At 51.4% G+C, this 18,594-nt stretch overlaps 2 protein-coding genes and 1 non-coding gene across 5 annotated transcripts; 1 reads left to right on the top strand and 2 right to left on the bottom strand.

The window, feature by feature from the left end:
• The first annotated feature begins 1,522 nt into the window (after positions 1-1,522).
• Positions 1,523-9,689, top strand: NLE1 (notchless homolog 1). Of its 2 annotated transcripts, none has more exons than XM_006940090.4 (13): positions 1,523-1,729; positions 1,847-1,996; positions 2,963-3,180; positions 3,771-3,850; positions 4,764-4,840; positions 5,013-5,110; positions 5,450-5,642; positions 6,154-6,289; positions 6,438-6,484; positions 7,214-7,416; positions 8,323-8,482; positions 8,593-8,663; positions 9,333-9,689. In XM_006940090.4, the coding sequence occupies exons 1-13, from the start codon at positions 1,538-1,540 to the stop codon at positions 9,343-9,345; spliced, it is 1,638 nt and encodes a 545-aa protein (XP_006940152.2). In that variant the 5' UTR covers positions 1,523-1,537; the 3' UTR covers positions 9,346-9,689. The 2 variants fall into 2 exon arrangements, with proteins under 2 accessions (XP_006940152.2, XP_006940151.2); XM_006940089.4 differs by having other exon boundaries at positions 1,523-1,735.
• A 1,260-nt stretch (positions 9,690-10,949) lies between these two features.
• On the bottom strand, positions 10,950-18,373 carry FNDC8 (fibronectin type III domain containing 8). 2 transcript variants are annotated; one of them, XM_019817519.3, is made up of 4 exons: positions 17,436-18,373; positions 13,643-14,012; positions 11,962-12,171; positions 10,950-11,404 (listed from the first exon to the last, which is right to left on the bottom strand). In XM_019817519.3, the coding sequence occupies exons 1-4, from the start codon at positions 17,642-17,644 to the stop codon at positions 11,252-11,254; spliced, it is 942 nt and encodes a 313-aa protein (XP_019673078.1). In that variant the 5' UTR covers positions 17,645-18,373; the 3' UTR covers positions 10,950-11,251. The 2 variants fall into 2 exon arrangements, with proteins under 2 accessions (XP_019673078.1, XP_003996614.1); XM_003996565.6 differs by having other exon boundaries at positions 11,935-12,171; positions 17,436-17,737.
• TRNAE-CUC lies at positions 16,281-16,353 on the bottom strand. Its single transcript has one exon. It is a non-coding gene; the product is annotated as a tRNA-Glu (tRNA).
• Positions 18,374-18,594: the final 221 nt, after the last annotated feature.

Here is an 18,594-nt window from a genome sequence, read left to right as displayed (position 1 = left end):
ATGTATTTTTCCACAGTTCTGGAGTCTAGAAGTTTAAGATCAAGGTGCCACCAACATTGGTTTCTGGTGAGGCTTCTCTTCCTGGCTTGTAGATGTCCACCTTTTCACTGTGTCTTCATATGGCTTCTCCTCCATGTGAGGAGAGGGGAAAGGAGGAGAAATAGAAAGAGAGGTAATATCTGGTATCTCTTCCTTCTGAGGACACCAGTCCTATCAGACTAGGGCCCTGCCCTGATGACCTCATTTAACCTTTATTACTCTCATATAGGTCCTCTCTCCAAATACAGTCACCTTGGGGGTTAGGGCTTCCACATATGAATTTGGGGAGGAGGGACACAACTCTGCCCATCAAAGTTCCAGGCAGAGAAGTCTGCACATACAAAGGCACCGATGTAAGAAGGGTCATACCTTAGAAGAACTAAGCAAAAGCCAGAAGAATTTAATCTTAAAGAGAGAGGAGTGGGGTGTCTGGGTGGCTCAGTTGATTAAGCGTCAGGCTTCGGCTCAGGTCATGATCTCGCGGTTCACGAGCTCAAGCCCCACATCAAACTCTGTGCTGACAGCTCAGAGCCTGGAGCCTGCTTCAGAATCTGTGTCTCCCTCTCTCTCTGTCCCTCCCCAACTTGTGCTCTCTCTCTCTCTCAAAAATAAATAAACATTAAAAAGAGAGAGAGAAAATTGAGAGAGAGAGAGAGAGAGAGAGAGGAGTGGCTGGAGAGGTAAGTAAGGCTGAGTGGGCCATCATAAGGAGTTTGATTTTTGTCCTGCTTATTATGGGAGACATTGTAGGGTTTTAGGGTGGAGAGTGACAGACCAGATTTTTGGTTGGAAAACGTCACCCCAGTGGCAGTGTGGAGGATACATCGGAAGAGGCAAGAGTGGAAACAGAGAGGCAAGTGAAGAGGCTTTTGTAGGCAACCACGGTGACTCAGTCCAAAGTGTAATAGTGGAGATGGAGAGAACAAATTCAGGACAGGTTAAGGAGGCCAGCCTGACCAAGCATGATACCGTCCAGATGTGGGGAGAGCTGCCAAGGAAGACCCCAGGTTTCTGGTAAGAGCCCTCATGTTAGTGGGTCTGCGCTTCAGTTCCTCATCTGTAATGTGGGGAGAGGAAGGTGGGGATTTAACGAGTTCTATGTGTGACACGCTTGGAACAATGCCTGACACACTGCTCTCGTTATCATCATTATTGTTATTGTTTTGCAGTGTTGAAAACTGCAGACATTTTTTGCTTTTGTACTCAAGAATTATGAATCGATTTGGTCCATTTAAAAAAGAATAATAATTTCTTGCCTGTAACCCAACAGTCTCTAGTTTCCTAGACCACCCATGCAGGGGAGCTGCTGTCAGAGCCAACCCAATTTAGTCTTCTGCCATTTCCGGTCTCTGATTTGGGGGAAAGTCAACCGCTCAGAGCCTCGATTTCCCCACCTATGAAGTGGGGCAAAAATCCCTGTTCTGCAGAGACAAAAGGCTGTTTGTATCCTGCACGACACTGGGATGGACTGGGTCGGGGTGACAGCCACCTGTCCAAGATGGGGCTGTGGAAGCAGGTACCAGGTGCTCCCACTGCCGAAGCCTGGCCGGCACGGCGTGACACGTCCCCTCCGCCACACCAGAGGGCGCTGTCGCGGGCTGCAGCGCCGCCCTACCCCCGGGGGCGGCGCTCCGTCCCGCCTGAGTCTTTTTCCTCCACGTGCGAACGCGGGATGGCGGCGGCGGCGGCGGTGGGTGTGAGTGAATGGGAGTGGGGGCGCTCCGGCCCGGGGTCCCCGAGCTCAGAGGGAAGCGGCAGTGGGGGCCTTCCAGCCCGGCGGCGTGGCTGACCCCCGCGGCGCTTGTAGGCACAGGACGAGGCGGCGGCGCGCGACGTGCAGCGGCTGCTGGTGCAGTTCCAGGATGAGGGCGGGCAGCTGCTGGGCTCCCCGTTCGACGTGCCCGTGGACATCACCCCGGACAAGCTGCAGCTCGTGTGCAACGCGCTGCTGGCCCAGGTGAGCGGCGGCCCGGCCGCCTCTTTCCTCCCCCGGGCGGGAGGGCCTGCTCTGGGCCGGCCTGCAGGGGACCGGGAGATCCAAGGTCTGGGGTTTCGGGGGTCCCAGCGCTCGCCGACACTGGGAGAACCACCCTGGCGCGCGTCCGTGGCAGTGCCACCTACGTCGGGGGACGGTCAGGAGATGTATTTCGTGTGACAGCGCTTTACGCTTCGACCTGCGAGGTCCACCTGGGAAGAGAGACCGCGCGTTTTGAACGTACCTCGTCAGATTCCGCGACGCAGCTCCTCGTTAATATCCCCATCTGACAGTGTGGCCCAGAGGCAGTAAATTATTTGTACGATGCTATGTCGTAGGTGGTAGATTGGGAATTAGAACCCGAATGTCAGGTTCAAAACCCGTGGTCTTCTAAATCAGTGGGGCCATTCATCATTATAGTGGGGTGGGGTGGGGTGGGGGGCTGGGGGCTTAAAAATATAATACCTAGACCCCACCCCAGGTTTACTACACCAGACCCTGGGGTAAGGCAGAGTCTGTGTTTTCAGCCAGAGTTTTGGATGCTTCTTACACATTGTACATCATGGTGTAGCAGTTTAGAAAACGCCGCATGATCCTGTATACTGACACTAATTCTGGACTTCAGTTTTCTTTCTGGATTAGTCGTTACCAATATGACGTTGCGTTAATTAGCTGCTCTGAGCCTCAAGTTTTTTCATCTGTCAAGTGGGAATATGAATGCCTGCCTCCCAGGGTTGTTGTGAAATGCAGATAAAGGATTTTAAAGTACTATTTTAAGTATCTTGCAGTTGCTCTTGGAGGATAAAAGAGGCCTTTTTGGGTGGGCATGGTGGGGGTACCCACGCCATGGCTGGAGAGAATGAAGCTTCACCTGGCCACAGCACACTGGGGAGCACCCCTGGCTCCTATCCTTTGATGGAGGAGTTGCCCTTTGCCATTGCCCTCTAGGAGGATCCCGTGCCGCTGGCTTTCTTTGTCCACGATGCTGAGATCGTCTCATCACTGGGGAAGACGCTGGAGTCACAGGCAGTGGAGACAGAGAAGGTCCTTGACATCATCTACCAGCCACAGGCTATCTTCAGGGTCCGTGCTGTGACCCGCTGCACCAGCTCTTTGGAAGGTCACAGCGAGGCAGTCATTTCTGTGGCCTTCAGCCCCACAGGAAAGTAAGGACAGTTGCAGAATCGTGGAATAGAGTGTGGGGGTACAGCCTCTGGCTGGGGTGGGGCAGATACCCCAAGTTAACAATCAATGGGACCTCAGGCTGCCTATCATAGACCTGAGCTCAGGGCACGGGTTCCAGGTAGAGGACTTCCCCAGTGGGGTTTGGTTTTGAAGGACACCCATCTTGGAAGGGCCTTTCTTGGCCTTGATCTCAGGAGAGCTGAACTGTAGGCTTCCTGGCTGTGTGCCCCAGACAAATCACTTTCTGACTTATTTCATCATCTGTGAAACTGAGTTTGTTTGCTTTTCGCAATCCTACACAGATAACGAGAAACTCTAAATCTGATTATGGCTGTGGCCATTCCTTTTAGAAAGGAAGAAGAGAGATATGGCTGCCTTGAGGTAGGGGGTTCTTCTCCCATATGGTATCAGTGTTATACTTCTCTTCAGGGGAGGGAGAAAAGTCCAGTCCCAGACTGTACACGCAGAAGACAATTGAATAGGCAGCCAGAATGCACATGTGCCCTGTTTTGGTGTAAGCCCTACCCCTTGTCCCCACTGCAGAGGTCAGGTGTCCTCTCTTCTTCCTCAGGTACCTGGCCAGTGGCTCCGGAGACACCACTGTGCGCTTCTGGGATCTCAGCACCGAGACACCGCATTTCACATGCCAGGGTCAGTATGCAGTTAGCCATTTAGAGGGAGGGTCTTAACCCAGTGGTAGGTGGGTGATCATTTACTCAGCTCTTTAGTTTCTGAGGAGGCCCAGAGCCAATTCAACCCCTTAACCCAGTTAGCAGCTGCCTGCTTCTAGGTAGAGGCTATCCTTGAACCCAGCCAGCCACTTCCAGAGACTGGACCAGAGAGTCAGTGTGGGGTTGTGAGTTGTGCTGAGTAGCAAGGAGAACCTGCCTTAAATCCAACCTCCACCACAGTGGTTCTCAAACTTGAGCATCAGAATCAGCAGGGAGGCTTGTTAACCTACAGGTTGCTGGGCCCCACCCCTGAGTTTTTGTCTCTTTAGTTCTGGGATGAGGCCTGAGAATTTGCATTTCAAGTTTCCAGCTGGTGCTGATGCTGCTAGTTTTAGGTCACACTAGCTGGGTGACCTTGTGTGGGTAGGGCCTGCTCCCTAAGCTTCAGTTTTGTCATCTGGAAAATTGGGAATAATTTTTGCTTTGCTCCATACCCTTAAGCAAATTCCAGAGCACATCACACGTAGAGTAATTACTGGTTGGTGAAATGTGTTTTAGTTTCATGTGTATGTATGAGTATCCTAGATTTCCACGTAGCATGCATTTCTTACTTTTGGTCAAGGTAAAAAAAAAAAAAAAAAAGGATCTGAAACTTTATACCACGTATCATGGAAGGAATTATTAGCGGAAGTACTATCTATGCAGCAGGATGCACGGCTGTAGCACTTGGGATGAATTCTTCCTTTGCCTAGAAAACTGCGTCTCCCCTTTGGTTTGACCAATCATTTATTCTCGGGCTAGTTGAGGAGTTTCTGCAGCGTGTCAGGCGTGCTAGGTACTGGGGATAAAGACAGATATGTGCTCCTTGCTTTCTCCCTCCCCTGCTTTCCTAGGACACAGACACTGGGTCCTTAGCATATCCTGGTCCCCAGATGGCAAGAAGTTGGCCTCGGGCTGCAAGAATGGCCAGGTAGATGGTGGTCATGGTAACCAGTCAGGGACTCTGGGCTTCCTTCCTAGGACATGGGTCAAGTGAGGTTCTGGGGCCTTCAGGGAAAGATGGATTGGGGGCAGTGGGCGGGAACTTTGGTGGACCTAGGGACAGGATGGAGAGGGTTATTCAGTAAGCTTCTGTCCCTCAGATTCTCCTGTGGGACCCAAGCACAGGGAAGCAGGTGGGCAGGCCCCTCGCTGGCCACAGCAAGTGGATCACAGGCCTGAGCTGGGAGCCCCTCCACGTGTAAGTGATGCTCACAGAACTGGGGGAAGTGAGGAGCCAGGGCTTCAAGGTGGTCTCCTCCCTTGCTTGATGCAGAGGGGTTTTGCCTCAGGGGGTGGGATGGCCAGCCCGACTGACAGTACTGGCATGGCGGGCAGTGGGCTAGGGCTTCCAAATCTGTTGCTGCTTGAGAGGGGGCTGTTCATCATAGGCCCTGAGAGTTGCCTTGCAATGCAGCTGGGTCTTGGAGTCAGGAAGCTGTTGAGTCATTGTCCCTGGCCTTTGAGCTAAGAAGGGGGGGGTGGTGCTATTGCTGTTCCCACATCAGAAGTGGGGCCACATCTCCCTTCCCCTCTCCAGGAACCCCGAGTGCCGCTATGTGGCCAGCAGCTCCAAGGATGGCAGCGTGCGGGTCTGGGATACAACTGTGGGCCGCTGTGAGCGCATCCTCACCGGGCACACACAGTCAGTCACCTGTCTCCGGTGGGGAGGGGACGGGCTTCTCTACTCTGCCTCCCAGGACCGCACCATCAAAGTCTGGAGGGCTCACGATGTAAGAGCTGGGAGGGTCCAGAGAGCAACCTGGGGAAATCTCGGGCCATGAGATGCCAGGGCTGGAAGGAATGTTGACCAGTGTGTTCTGGGATCCGGGTGGCAGGAGGTGCTTCAGGAACAGTGGGTTCCTGTGGTTGGTGCTGCATGATAGTGGAGGTTCCAGTGTTCATTAACGTGGTTCAGAAATTGCCGCTTCAGGAAGCCTGTTGTTAACTTTATTAAACCTGCCACATCCCATAGTTACTTGACTGGAACCCTTTTCTTCTCACATACTTAAGTTCCTTTCCATGAAACATACTTTTGGAAACAACAATCTGGGCCAGTACCTGCATTTTGTAAGTGAGGAGAGACTTCAGCCCAGAGCGGTGAGATTTGATTAAGATCACAATGAACGAGGGACCTAATTCTGAGTCCCATGTCGCTGTCTTCTGGGGCTAATCTGGGGGTACCAGTTCCCTAGGGTGGAGAGTAGGGTGGGTATGCGTCTGACCGGTCTTCCTCTGCCCTAGGGTGTGCTGTGCCGGACCCTGCAAGGCCACGGCCACTGGGTGAACACCATGGCACTCAGCACTGACTACGCCCTGCGCACGGGCGCCTTCGAGCCAGCTGAGGCCTCGGTTAACGCCCAAGATCTCCGAGGGTCCTGTGAGTGCGTGGGAGAGGGCCACCTGGGAAGGAGCCGGTTCTTGGGCTTAGTGTGCAACCTGGGCCGGGGGTGTTTGCCATTTGTGTTGGATTTTCTAATCAGCCTTGTTCCTCATCTCTTCCTCTCCCCTCTGGTACCTGGCCACAGTGCAGGAGTTGAAGGAAAGGGCTCTGAGCCGATACAGCCTCGTGCGGGTGAGTGTGTGCCTGCCGCCAGCATGCCCGGCTCCCTACTCTTCCTCCACTGGTCTCTCAAACCCTCTGCAGGCACTCAGTCCTCTCCCCCTTCTAGGCCTAGCTCAGACGTTCCTCTTCCAGAAAGTTCTTCATGAAAATCCTAGTTTTTAATCCTGAAATCTTAATGTATAGGACCATGTGATTTTGTTGTGTTCACTTGCTTATCTGTTTATTGCATTTTCTGTATTTTTTATTGTGTTTAATTTAAGTAGCACATTCATATGGTCGAGGCTTCAAAGAACACAAAAAGGTAGATGGTGAAGAAGTCTCCCGTCTCTGTTGCCCATCCATCCTTTCCTTCTGGAAACATCCAGAGCTACTAGTGTCCTGTCTTTCCTTCCAGAGACTTCATACCTCCACATACACGTGTATGTGTACACAGGATGCAGCATACATACACGTGTGTACAAACCCACACATAAAATCTTTCCCTTTTTTAGTACACTATTCTGTACCTTGCTTTTTCTTGTGATTATGTATCTTAGAAATTATCCCAGGTGCATAACATTTCCTTTTGCGGGAAGTGACTGCCAGGGGTCCCATGTGAGTTGGTAGCAGGCCGGGCCTCATTTCTCCTAGTCCTGGCCTCCGTGCTGGTGTTGGGCAGTCAGTGGTGCGTTTGCTGCCCAGGTCGGGCTCTCCTGTCTGAGACCGTGCCCAACACGGTGTGCTTTCTGCCTCTCCTAGGGCCAGGGCCCAGAGAGGCTAGTGTCTGGTTCAGACGACTTCACCTTATTCCTGTGGTCCCCAGCAGAGGACAAGAAGCCCCTCGCACGGATGACGGGACACCAGGCCCTCATCAACCAGGTGCTCTTCTCCCCTGACTCCCGCATCATCGCCAGTGCCTCCTTTGACAAGTCCATCAAACTGTGGGATGGCAGGACAGGCAGGTGAGTGGAGGCATGGGGAGGGAGAGGAAGGGCACTGGTCCTCTAGAAGGAGCTTGGCTGTGTCACTTACTTGCTGCGTGGCCTTGGCAAGCATTTGGATATTCTGAGCCTTGTCTCCTCTTTTGTAATATGCAGACCTACCTCTCAGCTTTGTTACAAGGACTAAGGGAGATGGTATATTTAGGACTGGCAATAAATGGGCACTGAAGTGCTAGTTCCTTTTGTATCAAAGAAGAGAAATGACCTTAAGACAGCCGGGATTGCAGCAGAAGTGTAGACTTGAGCTGCAGTCATTTTCCGGCCCCCCTCAAAGTGTGGTCCACAGACCAGCTGCTGCAGCATCACCTGGGAGCTTGATAGAAATCAGAGTCTTGGGCCCCACTCCAGACCTTAAGAATCAGAATCTGCATCTTAATATAAGTCATCAGCTGATTCTGCTCCCGTTGAAGTCTGAGAAGCCTCAGTATAACGAGATACTGTGCCCTTGAGGTTAATCAGGTCAGCAGAGAGGCAAAGGCACGGGCAAGAAGAGAAAGGGGACGAGGGAAACCCTTGCTGGGGCCTTGCTGTCTCGGCCATTGTGGGTTTCCGTATAGCGGTCTTTGAAATAGGTCGTTCCCTTCTTTTTCAAGATAAGGAAACTGAGTCTCAGAGACTTGTCCAAAATGACAAGTCCTAATGACTTGTCCAAATAGACATAGCTAATCTGTATTGACCTGGAAGTGCCAGGTGAGCCTGGCTCACTACTCCATGCCACTTGTCAGCAAGCAACTTGTGTTAGGGGGGTATCAGGCAGATGGGCTGAGCAGGGACTACACTGGATTCGAAGTCATGCAAAGTTGTCCAGATACGGAGGGCACAGGGGCCCCTTCAGACCTAATACCCATCATCACTTTCCTGGCCCAGGTACCTGGCTTCCCTGCGTGGCCACGTGGCTGCTGTGTACCAGATTGCGTGGTCAGCCGATAGCCGGCTCCTGGTCAGTGGTAGCAGTGACAGCACGCTGAAGGTGTGGGATGTGAAGGGCCAGAAGCTGGCTGCTGATCTTCCAGGCCACGCAGATGAGGTATGGCTGACCTCGTGAGCAAAGGTGGGGCAGGTAGGGGTTGAAGCCTGGCCCTGCTGCCCCCCCCCCCCACACCTTACCTGCTTCTCCCCATCCCCACCTCCGTTTAGGTATATGCTGTCGACTGGAGTCCAGATGGCCAGAGAGTGGCAAGTGGTGGGAAGGACAAATGCCTCCGGATGTGAGTTTTGGGGAGGTGGCGGTTGGTGTGCTTGGCTCTCCTGCCCTTAAGTTGGCCACTCCTTGCACCTTTCCCTTCTGGCGTAGAATTCTAAGGGTTCTCCAGGTACCTAGGACAGCGTGTGGTGCCACGTTCTCTCGGTGGTTAAGAGGGAGAACTGCAGAATTACAGTGATTATGGGAGACCCTGACGGTGCTCTCCGAAGGGTGAGCCCAGAGTCCCTCCAGCATGAGGCAGTAGTTCTTAGAACACTGGGTTTTGAAGGCGTCACACCTAGTTCCAATCCTGGTTCCGACTTTCATTGTGCGGTTTTGAAGAGCGTGGTTCACCTGCCTCCTGAGAGTTGTCAAGCCTCAGTAGATGGGAAGATCAAAGATAGGAGGCGAACACACTTGGGAACCCAAAGCACGTGTACTTGTAAATGTTGTCATTGTTTGCTATCAGATGACCTTGGTGGGCATCTGAGAGGCCAGGCCCTGGGATGAGGTCTCGGCCGGGGCAGGCAGTGGGTGCCCAGCGTGAGTTTGGGTGGCCAGAGCAGAAATGGTAGCCAGTCTCTTAATGACCAAGTGAATACAGGTTCTCCCCCGTAGTGGGCTCCTGGGATTATATGGCAGTCTCCCCTTCCCAAGATAGGATCCCCATGCTGTTCCCTCCCCTTTTCCACAGATGGAGGAGATGAGAAATCCCAAGTTCTTGGACTCCTACCTGGACTCAGCTGCTGCCAGTGCCCACCCTGACAGAGACCAAAGGCCAGGGTGGTGCCCCTGTGAACCAGTGTGGTCAGCTGTCCTTGGACAGATCCCAGTGAGGTCCCTCCCCAGAGCAGGAGGTCGAAGTTACGGGAAAATATCACTGGGCTCAGACGTTGGCCGTTACTCCATACCTTGCTTGGGGCGGGGCGGGGGGGGGGGGGTCAGGCAGTGACCAGACCCTTGCTGCTGCCCCTCCTCCTTTCCTGAATGTTCTCTCTATTCAGCATCAGACCCTGGATCCTGTGACCAAATAAATAACTTTTATTTTGTGTGTTCGGGTTAATTCCTTGTCCCCAAGGCTCACCCAAGGGCTGTGCTGAGTCAGTCTGTCTAACCCTTCCCTCTGGGCTATACCAAAGCCATACTGGCTGGGAGGTGGCCTTTCTTCTCTTTCTCTTGTGCCTACAAGGGAGAGGCTCGTTGGGGCTGGGGGCGCTGGTGGAAGCCATAGGATAGTGGCCAGAGGATGATGTGAGCTTGTGCTGTCCAGTGTGGCAGATGCTAGCGACATGTGGCTGTGTTTACCAGAATTCCACATGGTTAGAAGTGCAGTTCTGTGATGCTAGCTGAAGGCTACTCACTGCACCGGACGGCACAGATGGAGAACACCTTCACCAGCCCATGGAGTTGTGCGGGCCAGTGTTGTTCTAGGGCTTCTTTTGTCTGCCCCTCTCTCACACAACACACTGAGCTCCTGCAGTGCACCAAGCACTGTGCCGGGCTCTCAGGGTACAGAGCAGAAGGTGACCGCTGTCCCAGGGGGCTCCCTCTAACAGCGTGCAGTGGTGAGGGCTCTAGCAGAAGTGGGTGTGATGTGACATGGGAGGATGGTTCTCTGCCCCATAAGGACTGTCACACAGTGAAAGGAATCCCCACCAGATGTCCTCAAATGCTTGAACAAAGTCTTGCCTCCCATGCATCCTGCCTTTGTCCCGTTTCAATGCTCCGGCAGTTGGATTCTTGTACGGACTGCTCAAGGCCACGGCATTTCTAACCTCTTATCCCCTGCCCACCATGCCTTTGTGATTTTGCATATCATCTGGATGTGCTCCGTCTCCACCTTGTGTGTCTCTGCAGGGAGGCTGCAGGAAGGGCAAAGGGGGCCACCAGTGGCGGAGTTCCTACCCTGTGCACTCGTTCTATGTGCTCACGTGATCCTCATGGGACCCCTACTGTCCTGCCCGTAGGGTTCTCACCTCCCTGAAACAGCCCAGGAATCTTAGATGGTTTGTCCGTGCCCTCACATCCAGGAAAAACTAGGATTAGAGCAGACCCTGCCCCATAACCTGTGCACTTTGCGCCACGTCCTTCCAGAGCTTGTTGACAATCAACGAGCTGCCACCACCTCTGTCCAGTGTTGCTGTTTATCCCAGTGTATGTGCGTTTTAGTCTTTAACATTTCTTCCTCCCCCAGGGAAAGGGGGATATGTTCCATATCCCCCCAGCCCCCGACCCAGACTCTCGGTCCTGGCAGAAGCTAGGAAGGTGAATGGCAGCCAGCCCGGCTGTCAACACGAAGCACAATTCGGTATGCTGGGTGACCTGCAGTGCTTTAATAAGGGACTGGACCCAGCCCAGATCTGGGGAGGAGGATGCCGAGCAGCTGTAGGCAGTAGCTGACCAGACCTGGCCTGTGGCATCTCCAGGTGAATGGAGCTCCTATCTAGCCTAGGCCCGGGCCCAGGAGTGTAGATTTGGGAGCATCGCCACCAGGCTCCGGGCAGGGTGGTCAGCAGTTCCCTGGCATGGTGCTGGTGGTACATCTCACGATTCTGGTTCCTGAGAGCCCTGGGCTGAGGCTGAAGATAGGTGAGGGGCTTCCCGGGGCCCTCCTTAGTAGGGAAATAGGTATTCCAGATCTTCCAGCTTCCGCATCTCCTCCAACCCGATGGAGACGGTTTTCCGTTGGGGTTCCTTGCGCTGCACGGTGATCTGGATAGGGTTGTTCTCGGGGAAGCTGTTCAAGTCAGTGGCCACGGTTGCAAACTGAAATAAAACAAAACTCCTCAGAATTCCATCCCAGACCTGACCCTAGCTCAGCTCTTCATCTCTGCAACCCCCTTGTTGTTTGCCAAATGGGATCTTAGGTAGCCTTACCGCCTGTTCACGGACTCCAGAAACAGGTACAAACCAGTGCCTTCTCTGTCATGTGAGGTTTCCAAACACAGTCGTCTGGGCCTCTCCTCCCGTGCCCCTGCCCACCTCCCTTCCCTTCTTCGTCCCCCTTTCGCCTCTTCCCTGTGTTTCCCTCGGTGCCCTTAACTTCCTGGCCCACTCACGATTATTATGAGTTGAAGAATCCCAAAAGTAGTGGCTTTGGAAGCTGAACATTACAGGTGCTGGTGAATATATTAGTTTGCATTCCCAGTGGGCCCCAGAGTGGTGTAATCCTTAAACCTCCCAGAAGGAAGCAGCCTGGAATTCATGCTCATCCGCCCAGGCAGAAAGGCAGCCAGCAAGAAGATGAGTTGCCTCCAAGTCCCCTGACCTCCCGGCCCTCTTCTCCCAGGGCTCACTTTGTAGGGCTTGCACCACTTCCCCACCCCGGCTGTGTTGGCCGCACGGACGGTGAGGCAGTAACTCGTGTTAGGCTTCAGCTCCATCAGCTTGACAGTGGTGCCCAAGATCTTGTTGAAGATCCACGGGCGATTCTTTGTCTTGGGCGGCTCATTGTCTTTTGTCTTGACCACCTCCTGCAACAGGACCTGGTAGAAACTGACCTGCTGCTTGCCCAGGGAATACGTCCAGGAAATCTAGAAGAAGAGACCCCCCGCCACCAGGCTTCCTCAGACCTGCTCCAGGCTGTCCTCCCCTCACCTCCCACCCCCAACCATGGGTCCGAATGCCCCACTCCCATCCCCTGTCCCTCCTTGGGGCTGAGGCAGGTCTGATGGAAGGGATAAGGCATGCTACGGGCCTGTAGCACTTGCAACTCTCCCTGGGCAGCCCCACCCACCTCAGGGTGTGCCCCCAGCCCATATTTCTTCTAGACTAGTTGAGAGGGACCTTAGAGATCATCTTGTGCACCTCACTCCTTGCAGATGAGATTACGGGTTCAGAGAAGGCGGGAGGCTGGCCCGTGGTCACACAGAGTGACAGAGCCAAAGTTCAAACCAGTAGTTCCAGAGCCCACATACTTTGTGCTACAACAGTGGTTGCCAAGCCTGGCTAAGGAGCTGGGGGAGTTTTTATAACACTGCAGATTCCTGGCCATGCTGTCTTCTCTCAGGTCTCCCATTACCAATTTCTCCTCCATCTAGGCCAGTGGTTCTCAAAGTTGGGTGTGCATCAGAACCCCCTAGAGGACCTGTTAAAACAGACTGCTGGCCCCCACAGTTTCTGATTCAGTAGGCCCAGGTGGAGGGGGAGGAGAGGAGAATTTAAATTTCAAACATGTTGCCATACGATGCTGACACCGTTGGTGGTCTGGGAACCACACTTGGAGAGACACTGCTCATCTGGGACTTCCAGATTTATCTTCCTAAAATACAGCTCAAATATCACCTTATATCACCAGATAGAAGGCTTTGCAAAAAACTGTTTCTCTACAGAAAAATCTATACAGTAGTCTAACGTTGCAGGACCTCCAAAAAAATGACTCCAGGCTAACTTCCCCCACTCTGTTCCCTGTCCTGGACCTGGAACAGTGCTACTCAACATGAGGCCCATCAGCACCACCTGGGAATTTGTTAGTGGTGCAAATTCTCAGGCCCCACCCCAGACCTACTGAATCAGAATCTCTAGGGATGAGGCCCAGGAATCTCATTTTTAAGAAGACGGTTGGCTCTGTAGGCACAGAAAAGTGCGAGAGCCCTACATTGGGACCTGGCTGTTTGCTCCCACTTTTTCCCACCTGTGAGGTGTTGCTGGTGTGAACCCCTCCATGGAATGTCTTTCTCCCATCCCTGGATGTTTAAATCCTACCTCTGCATCCCAGCTTAAACGCTACCAAAGCCACCAAGCTTATTCCTACACCTGGAAGTAATTTTTCTTTCCCCCTGAATTCCTGGTGGCACTTGATCTGAACTCTGCCCATAGAACTGCATCCAATCCAGCTTGCACTGGAGTGCTTTACAGACATGGGCTCTCTCTCCTGTGCCAGGAGCGTGAGGTCAGGATGCAGGTGGTAGGCATCTTCGCACTCCCTGTGGAGCTCAGCTCAGTGCCTGGCACACGGGGGCGGCCAGTAAGCCTGCACTTGAAGGCACGAAGAGGGAAACTCACCACAGCCGTGGAGTCGCTGACTGTGTGTTCGCAGATGAAGGGCGCCTCCGGCACATCCATGACCACAGAGGACTCTGAGGGTGTTGAGGAGGTGTCTGTGTCCAGCTCAGGGTTGTCAAGGTCCAGCAGGCCCCCAGGGACTATTTGGGATTTCGATGGACGGGGGCAGAGAGCCAGGTCCCTCTTGTGTGTGTCGTTGCCCATCGAGGAGAGGCTGAGTTTGTTCAGCTCCCCCTCTAGCATCCCTGCAAAGAAGCTGCTGTTGGGCTGGGTCACAGCCAGTTTGATGGGATTCAACAAGGTGGATGAGAGTGGGGAGATGCTGGTGTCGTCAGAGCTGCATTCAGAATCCTCCACTGGCATCGGCTTCCTGAGTGGGAGGGAGACAGGTGAGCCCACTGAAGGAGGCCACCCCAGCCCATGCAGCTGGGAAGCTCCCCGAAGGCAGGCCTTGAGCCTGACTCGCCAGTAACCCCAGATGCTTCTGAATAGCTCAGAACATCCTTATCACCCTGCAGCAGTCCATTCAACCCACCAGGGCACTTACTGAAAGATGCAGATTCCTGGTCCCTGCCCCCACCTCCCCCGCCCCGCTTTGGGATGGGACTGGGGAAGCTACTAAAGTATCTTTAATAAGATCTTCAGATGATTCTGAGGCATGTGTTCTGAGGCCCAGAATTTGAGAAACACTGCTAAAATCTTAAGTCCTCCTTCCACAGCAGGGTGCAAATACCCTGGGGAATGCCCAAACCAATCTAGTGGGGTATGGAAAAATATCTAAGTGTCTAAATTAAAAATAATTAAGCTTTACTAATACTTGCTACTGTTGAACAGTAATTACTAATTAGATTTTGCAACATTTAACAATATTTATTAATATGTAGCATGTAAAGTTAACAATAGTACACGTAAATATGAATATATTGGGGTAAAAGCTCAAAAACCTTTCTTCCATTCTAATTTTGTTAAATTATGAAATATTTTAGACATACACGAGATATCAAGAATAATATATTAATATATAATAATGTATGGTGATTATAGTTAGTACTACTATATTGTATGTTTGAAAGTTGCTAAGAAAGGGGCAGCTGGGTGGCTCAGTCGGTTGAGCGTCTGACTTCGGCTCAGGTCAGGATCTTGTGAACTGTGAGTTCGAGCCCCGCGCCTGGCTCTGTGCTGACAGCTCAGAGCCTGGAGCCCATTTCAGATTCTGTGTCTCCCTCTCTCTGCCCCTTCCCCACTCATGCTCTGTCTGTGTCTCTCAAAAATGAATAAACATTAAAAAAAATTTTTTTAAACAAAAAGAAGAATGTTGCTAAGAAAGTAGAACTTGAAAGTTCTTATCATAAGAAATAAGTCTATAACCACGTGTGGTGATGGATGGTAATGAAACTTACTGGGATAATCACTTCATAATACACACACGTATCAAATCATGTACACCTTCTAAAGCCTCAGCAGTACAGTTAAAGCCCCTGACACTTGTGTCCCCCTCCTCAGTCTGCATCCTCCCGCTCAGAGGTAACCAGTACAGCACATTCCAAATTTTGTGTTTATTCTTCATGTGTGTTTCTAAAGCTTTGTTACATGTGTACGCTATCCTTACACAAGTTGTTATTTTGCATATTTTAAAACTTCATATAAATAAATGGTGTCATATCCGTCAGCAGCTTGCTTTTTTCATTCAACATTGGTTTTTTTAGATTCATTTGTATTGATACATGCAGTTCTGGTTCAGACATTTTAACTGTTGTACACTTTCCATTACATGGACATTTGTCTTGTTACCAATTCTTTGCTATTACAAAGAAAAACCTTGTACATGTTTCCTTAGTTTGTTTTTTTGTTTGTTTGTTTGTTTGGTTTTTTTTTTACTGATGTAGTCCAGAATCCAAAAAGGTTGGGTCTCAAATCTTTTTTTTTTTTTTTCCTTGACCAAAAGGAAGAAATACATACTACCTGGAAACCTGGTATACTCATACATACATGTAAAACTGAAACACATTTCACGAACCGGTAATTACTCTATGTGTGATGTGCTCTGGAATTTTCTATTCTTCTGTTTCATTTTTATAATCCTGGTCTCTGTCAACTAGAATGAGTTGCTCACCCATTAATGGGCCACAACCCACATTTTGAAGAGCAGTGGTATAGCAGGAGCAGTCACTGGGCCTTTGGGGACCAAGTACCCTAACCAAGGTCACAAGGTGAGCTGAAGGCAGAGGTTGGACCAGAACCCAGATCTCCTGGGTCCCATGCCTCACAGCTCTCATCTGCCTCTGGTGCATTCTGGCTCCTCTCCTCTGCTTCTTACCCCATTTCCCCAGCTGCTCCGGACAGATCCAGCAATCAATACACATGCCCGGATCCCTCACTCCAGGCCAACCACTGGCTTCGTGGCTGATGGATATGCCAACTTTTCCTTGAGTTCCAGCCCCAAAGACTACCTCCTGAGAAATCCTGATCAGCCCAAACCTTCTATGCTAGCCTTTGGTGAACATTTGCCATAGGTGACTCCCCCATCAAGGTCCTTTGTAGGCTGGAGTCTTGTATTTAGGTCACTTATACTTCAGATTGTCCTAATGAGTCTATATTTAGCTATAAGATTTAAAGCAATTTTTTAAACTAATCTCTACACCCAACACAGGGATCGAACCCACAACCACAAGATCGAGAGTCACATGCTCTACCGACTGAGCCAGCCAGGCACCCCAAGAATATCTGTTTTAGATTCTCTTATTCAAAAGAGCAGTGCTGAAGTGGGCACAGAAAGTAGTTAAGTATTGAGCTATATGCTGGACAAATATTTTTTATGCTCTTCATGACAGCTCTGCTGGATGGGTGTTAGCCCCATTTTGCAAATGAGGGACTGAAGGTCCCTGATCTTAATTAGTCTATAGTCATGTATCTTAAGTGATAGAACTTGGATTTGAACTTGGGCTCCTAGCCCAAGCTTTTCCTGTCATATCACATGACATTTCCTGCAAGTATCTGTCACTTTAGCCACACCTGCTTACTTATAGGTCCCTTAGGGACTGGACGTCATATCCCTTTCATGTAATCAAGACTGGCTACACAGTTCATGGGGCCACTTCTTCAAAATTATTAAGAATTTCTAGACAGTGATAGCCCTGTCTGGTTCCTCAAGGTGTCCTGTCATAGCACAGATTGGGCTTATTATTCTTGATTCTTGCCGAACATCTCCAAACACACACTCACACACACACACACCCCAGACTGAGAGCTCCTTGAAGGCAGGGGCTGGGTTTTTCAACTCTGCATTCCTAGAACTTGACATTAGGCCAGATACCTTAGAGATGCTCAGAGAATTTTGTGGAACAAACTAAAGAGAACCCAGAATCACTGAGGAAGAACAATAAACTTCAGGCTGACAGCAGGCAGACTATTGGGGGAACATAATCAGGCAGGCAAAGGCACCCCAAAAGGGGGGACTGAGGAAGAGGAGCCATGGGGAATGGAATGGACTAGGGGTGTCTGTATGGGGGTGTGGGAGTGGGGAGGACCACAGCTAGACAAAGCAGGATAAAAAGTACCGTCAACAAAACTCTAATCCTCGAAGGCCTTTTGGAGCAGGAGGCCTCCAAGCCTCCAAGAACTGATTTGGGGTCAGACATCCAAAGTGCAACCTGTACACGTGCCGTGCTCTTCCCGGGGAGTTCAGGGACCAAGCTGTGACAGGTCAAGGAAGCAGCATTGCTTTTCCGGGACCCTCTCCTTGCCCCTCAGCTCCGGCCTTAGAAAGAAGGAAAGGACCAGACTTGTGTCTTACGGTAGATTGATGGTATCTTCCTCCAAGAAGTTAACCAAACTGCCTCTTGTGGAAAGTGGGAGTCCTTTGGTAGTGACGGTCCTGTTCATAGACTTGGGGTTTGGAAAAGGCTTCGACATTTGATAGAGTGCATTCAGAACATTGAGGTTTTCCTTCTTCAGCATGGCCTCCCCGCCATCTCCCACTTTACACAGTGCCTTTGATGCCATCTTGTCTCTCTGGGGACCGCAGCCGTCACCACACAGCTGACAGGAAGCAGAGAGAAACTGGGGGCAGTGGACCCACCCTTAGTTTGTGTGGGCTGGGGGTGCAACGAACTGACTTCATAATCACGGCAGAGTGTAACAATTAGGGGCCAGCCTCCCCCTTGATCGGAGGCTGCTGCCGCCCAGGGCCAGTGTTGGGAGTGGGGTACAAGGGACAGGCTACATCATCCCTTGGGCCCCTTCCAGTTTTAATGCTCTGCGGTTACAGCAACCCTGTCCTTCTCTTCTCTGAAGATCTCAAAATGCTTACCACCTGTTCCCTTTGGAGCTGCTCTGGGAAGGAGGAGCAGGTGGTAAGAGAAAGCCTCCCGGGGGCAGGTGGGAGTCGGCAGGGGCCCTGGGAGACAGGCAGCACTGAAATGGGTCTCTGGGAGGGGGGAGTTTGTCTCCAGAATGCTGAGGCTCTATATCCAGAAATTCTGGGCAGCAAACCCCAACTATGTCAGTAGGCACAGGGAAAGTCCAGATGGCTCATGGGGTTCACAGCCCACATACAGCCAGGTTTTGCTGCTAGAACTCTAAATGTGCCACATCCTCACCCCGAGCGTCTGTGTGTGTTGAGTGACAACGGTGGATGCTGCACAGGGATACAAATATGGGCCAGACATGTTTCTGTTCTCAAGGAAACCACCTTACCGTAGGAAAACCGACACATAACTCCGGGAGTGGTTAGAGTGGGTTTGCACTCACATGTGGATCTGTCCACTCTAAGTCCCGCTCTGCACCTACAGGTTGTGTAAACCTTTGGCAAGTGACTTCACCTCGCTGAGCCTCAGTTTCCTCCTCTGGAAGATGGGGATAAAAACAGCAGCCGCCTTATTGGATTGTGAGGAGTTGTAAAGTTGTTTTATGTTTCCCAGAGGACGAGGCAAAGCAAAGGATATTTAAAAACG

Source organism: Felis catus, chromosome E1, assembly GCF_018350175.1.
Source record: "Felis catus isolate Fca126 chromosome E1, F.catus_Fca126_mat1.0, whole genome shotgun sequence".
NCBI classification, from domain to species: domain Eukaryota; kingdom Metazoa; phylum Chordata; class Mammalia; order Carnivora; family Felidae; genus Felis; species Felis catus.
The sequence above is the reverse complement of the archived record's forward strand: the minus strand, read 5'-3'. Positions and strand labels throughout refer to the sequence as shown.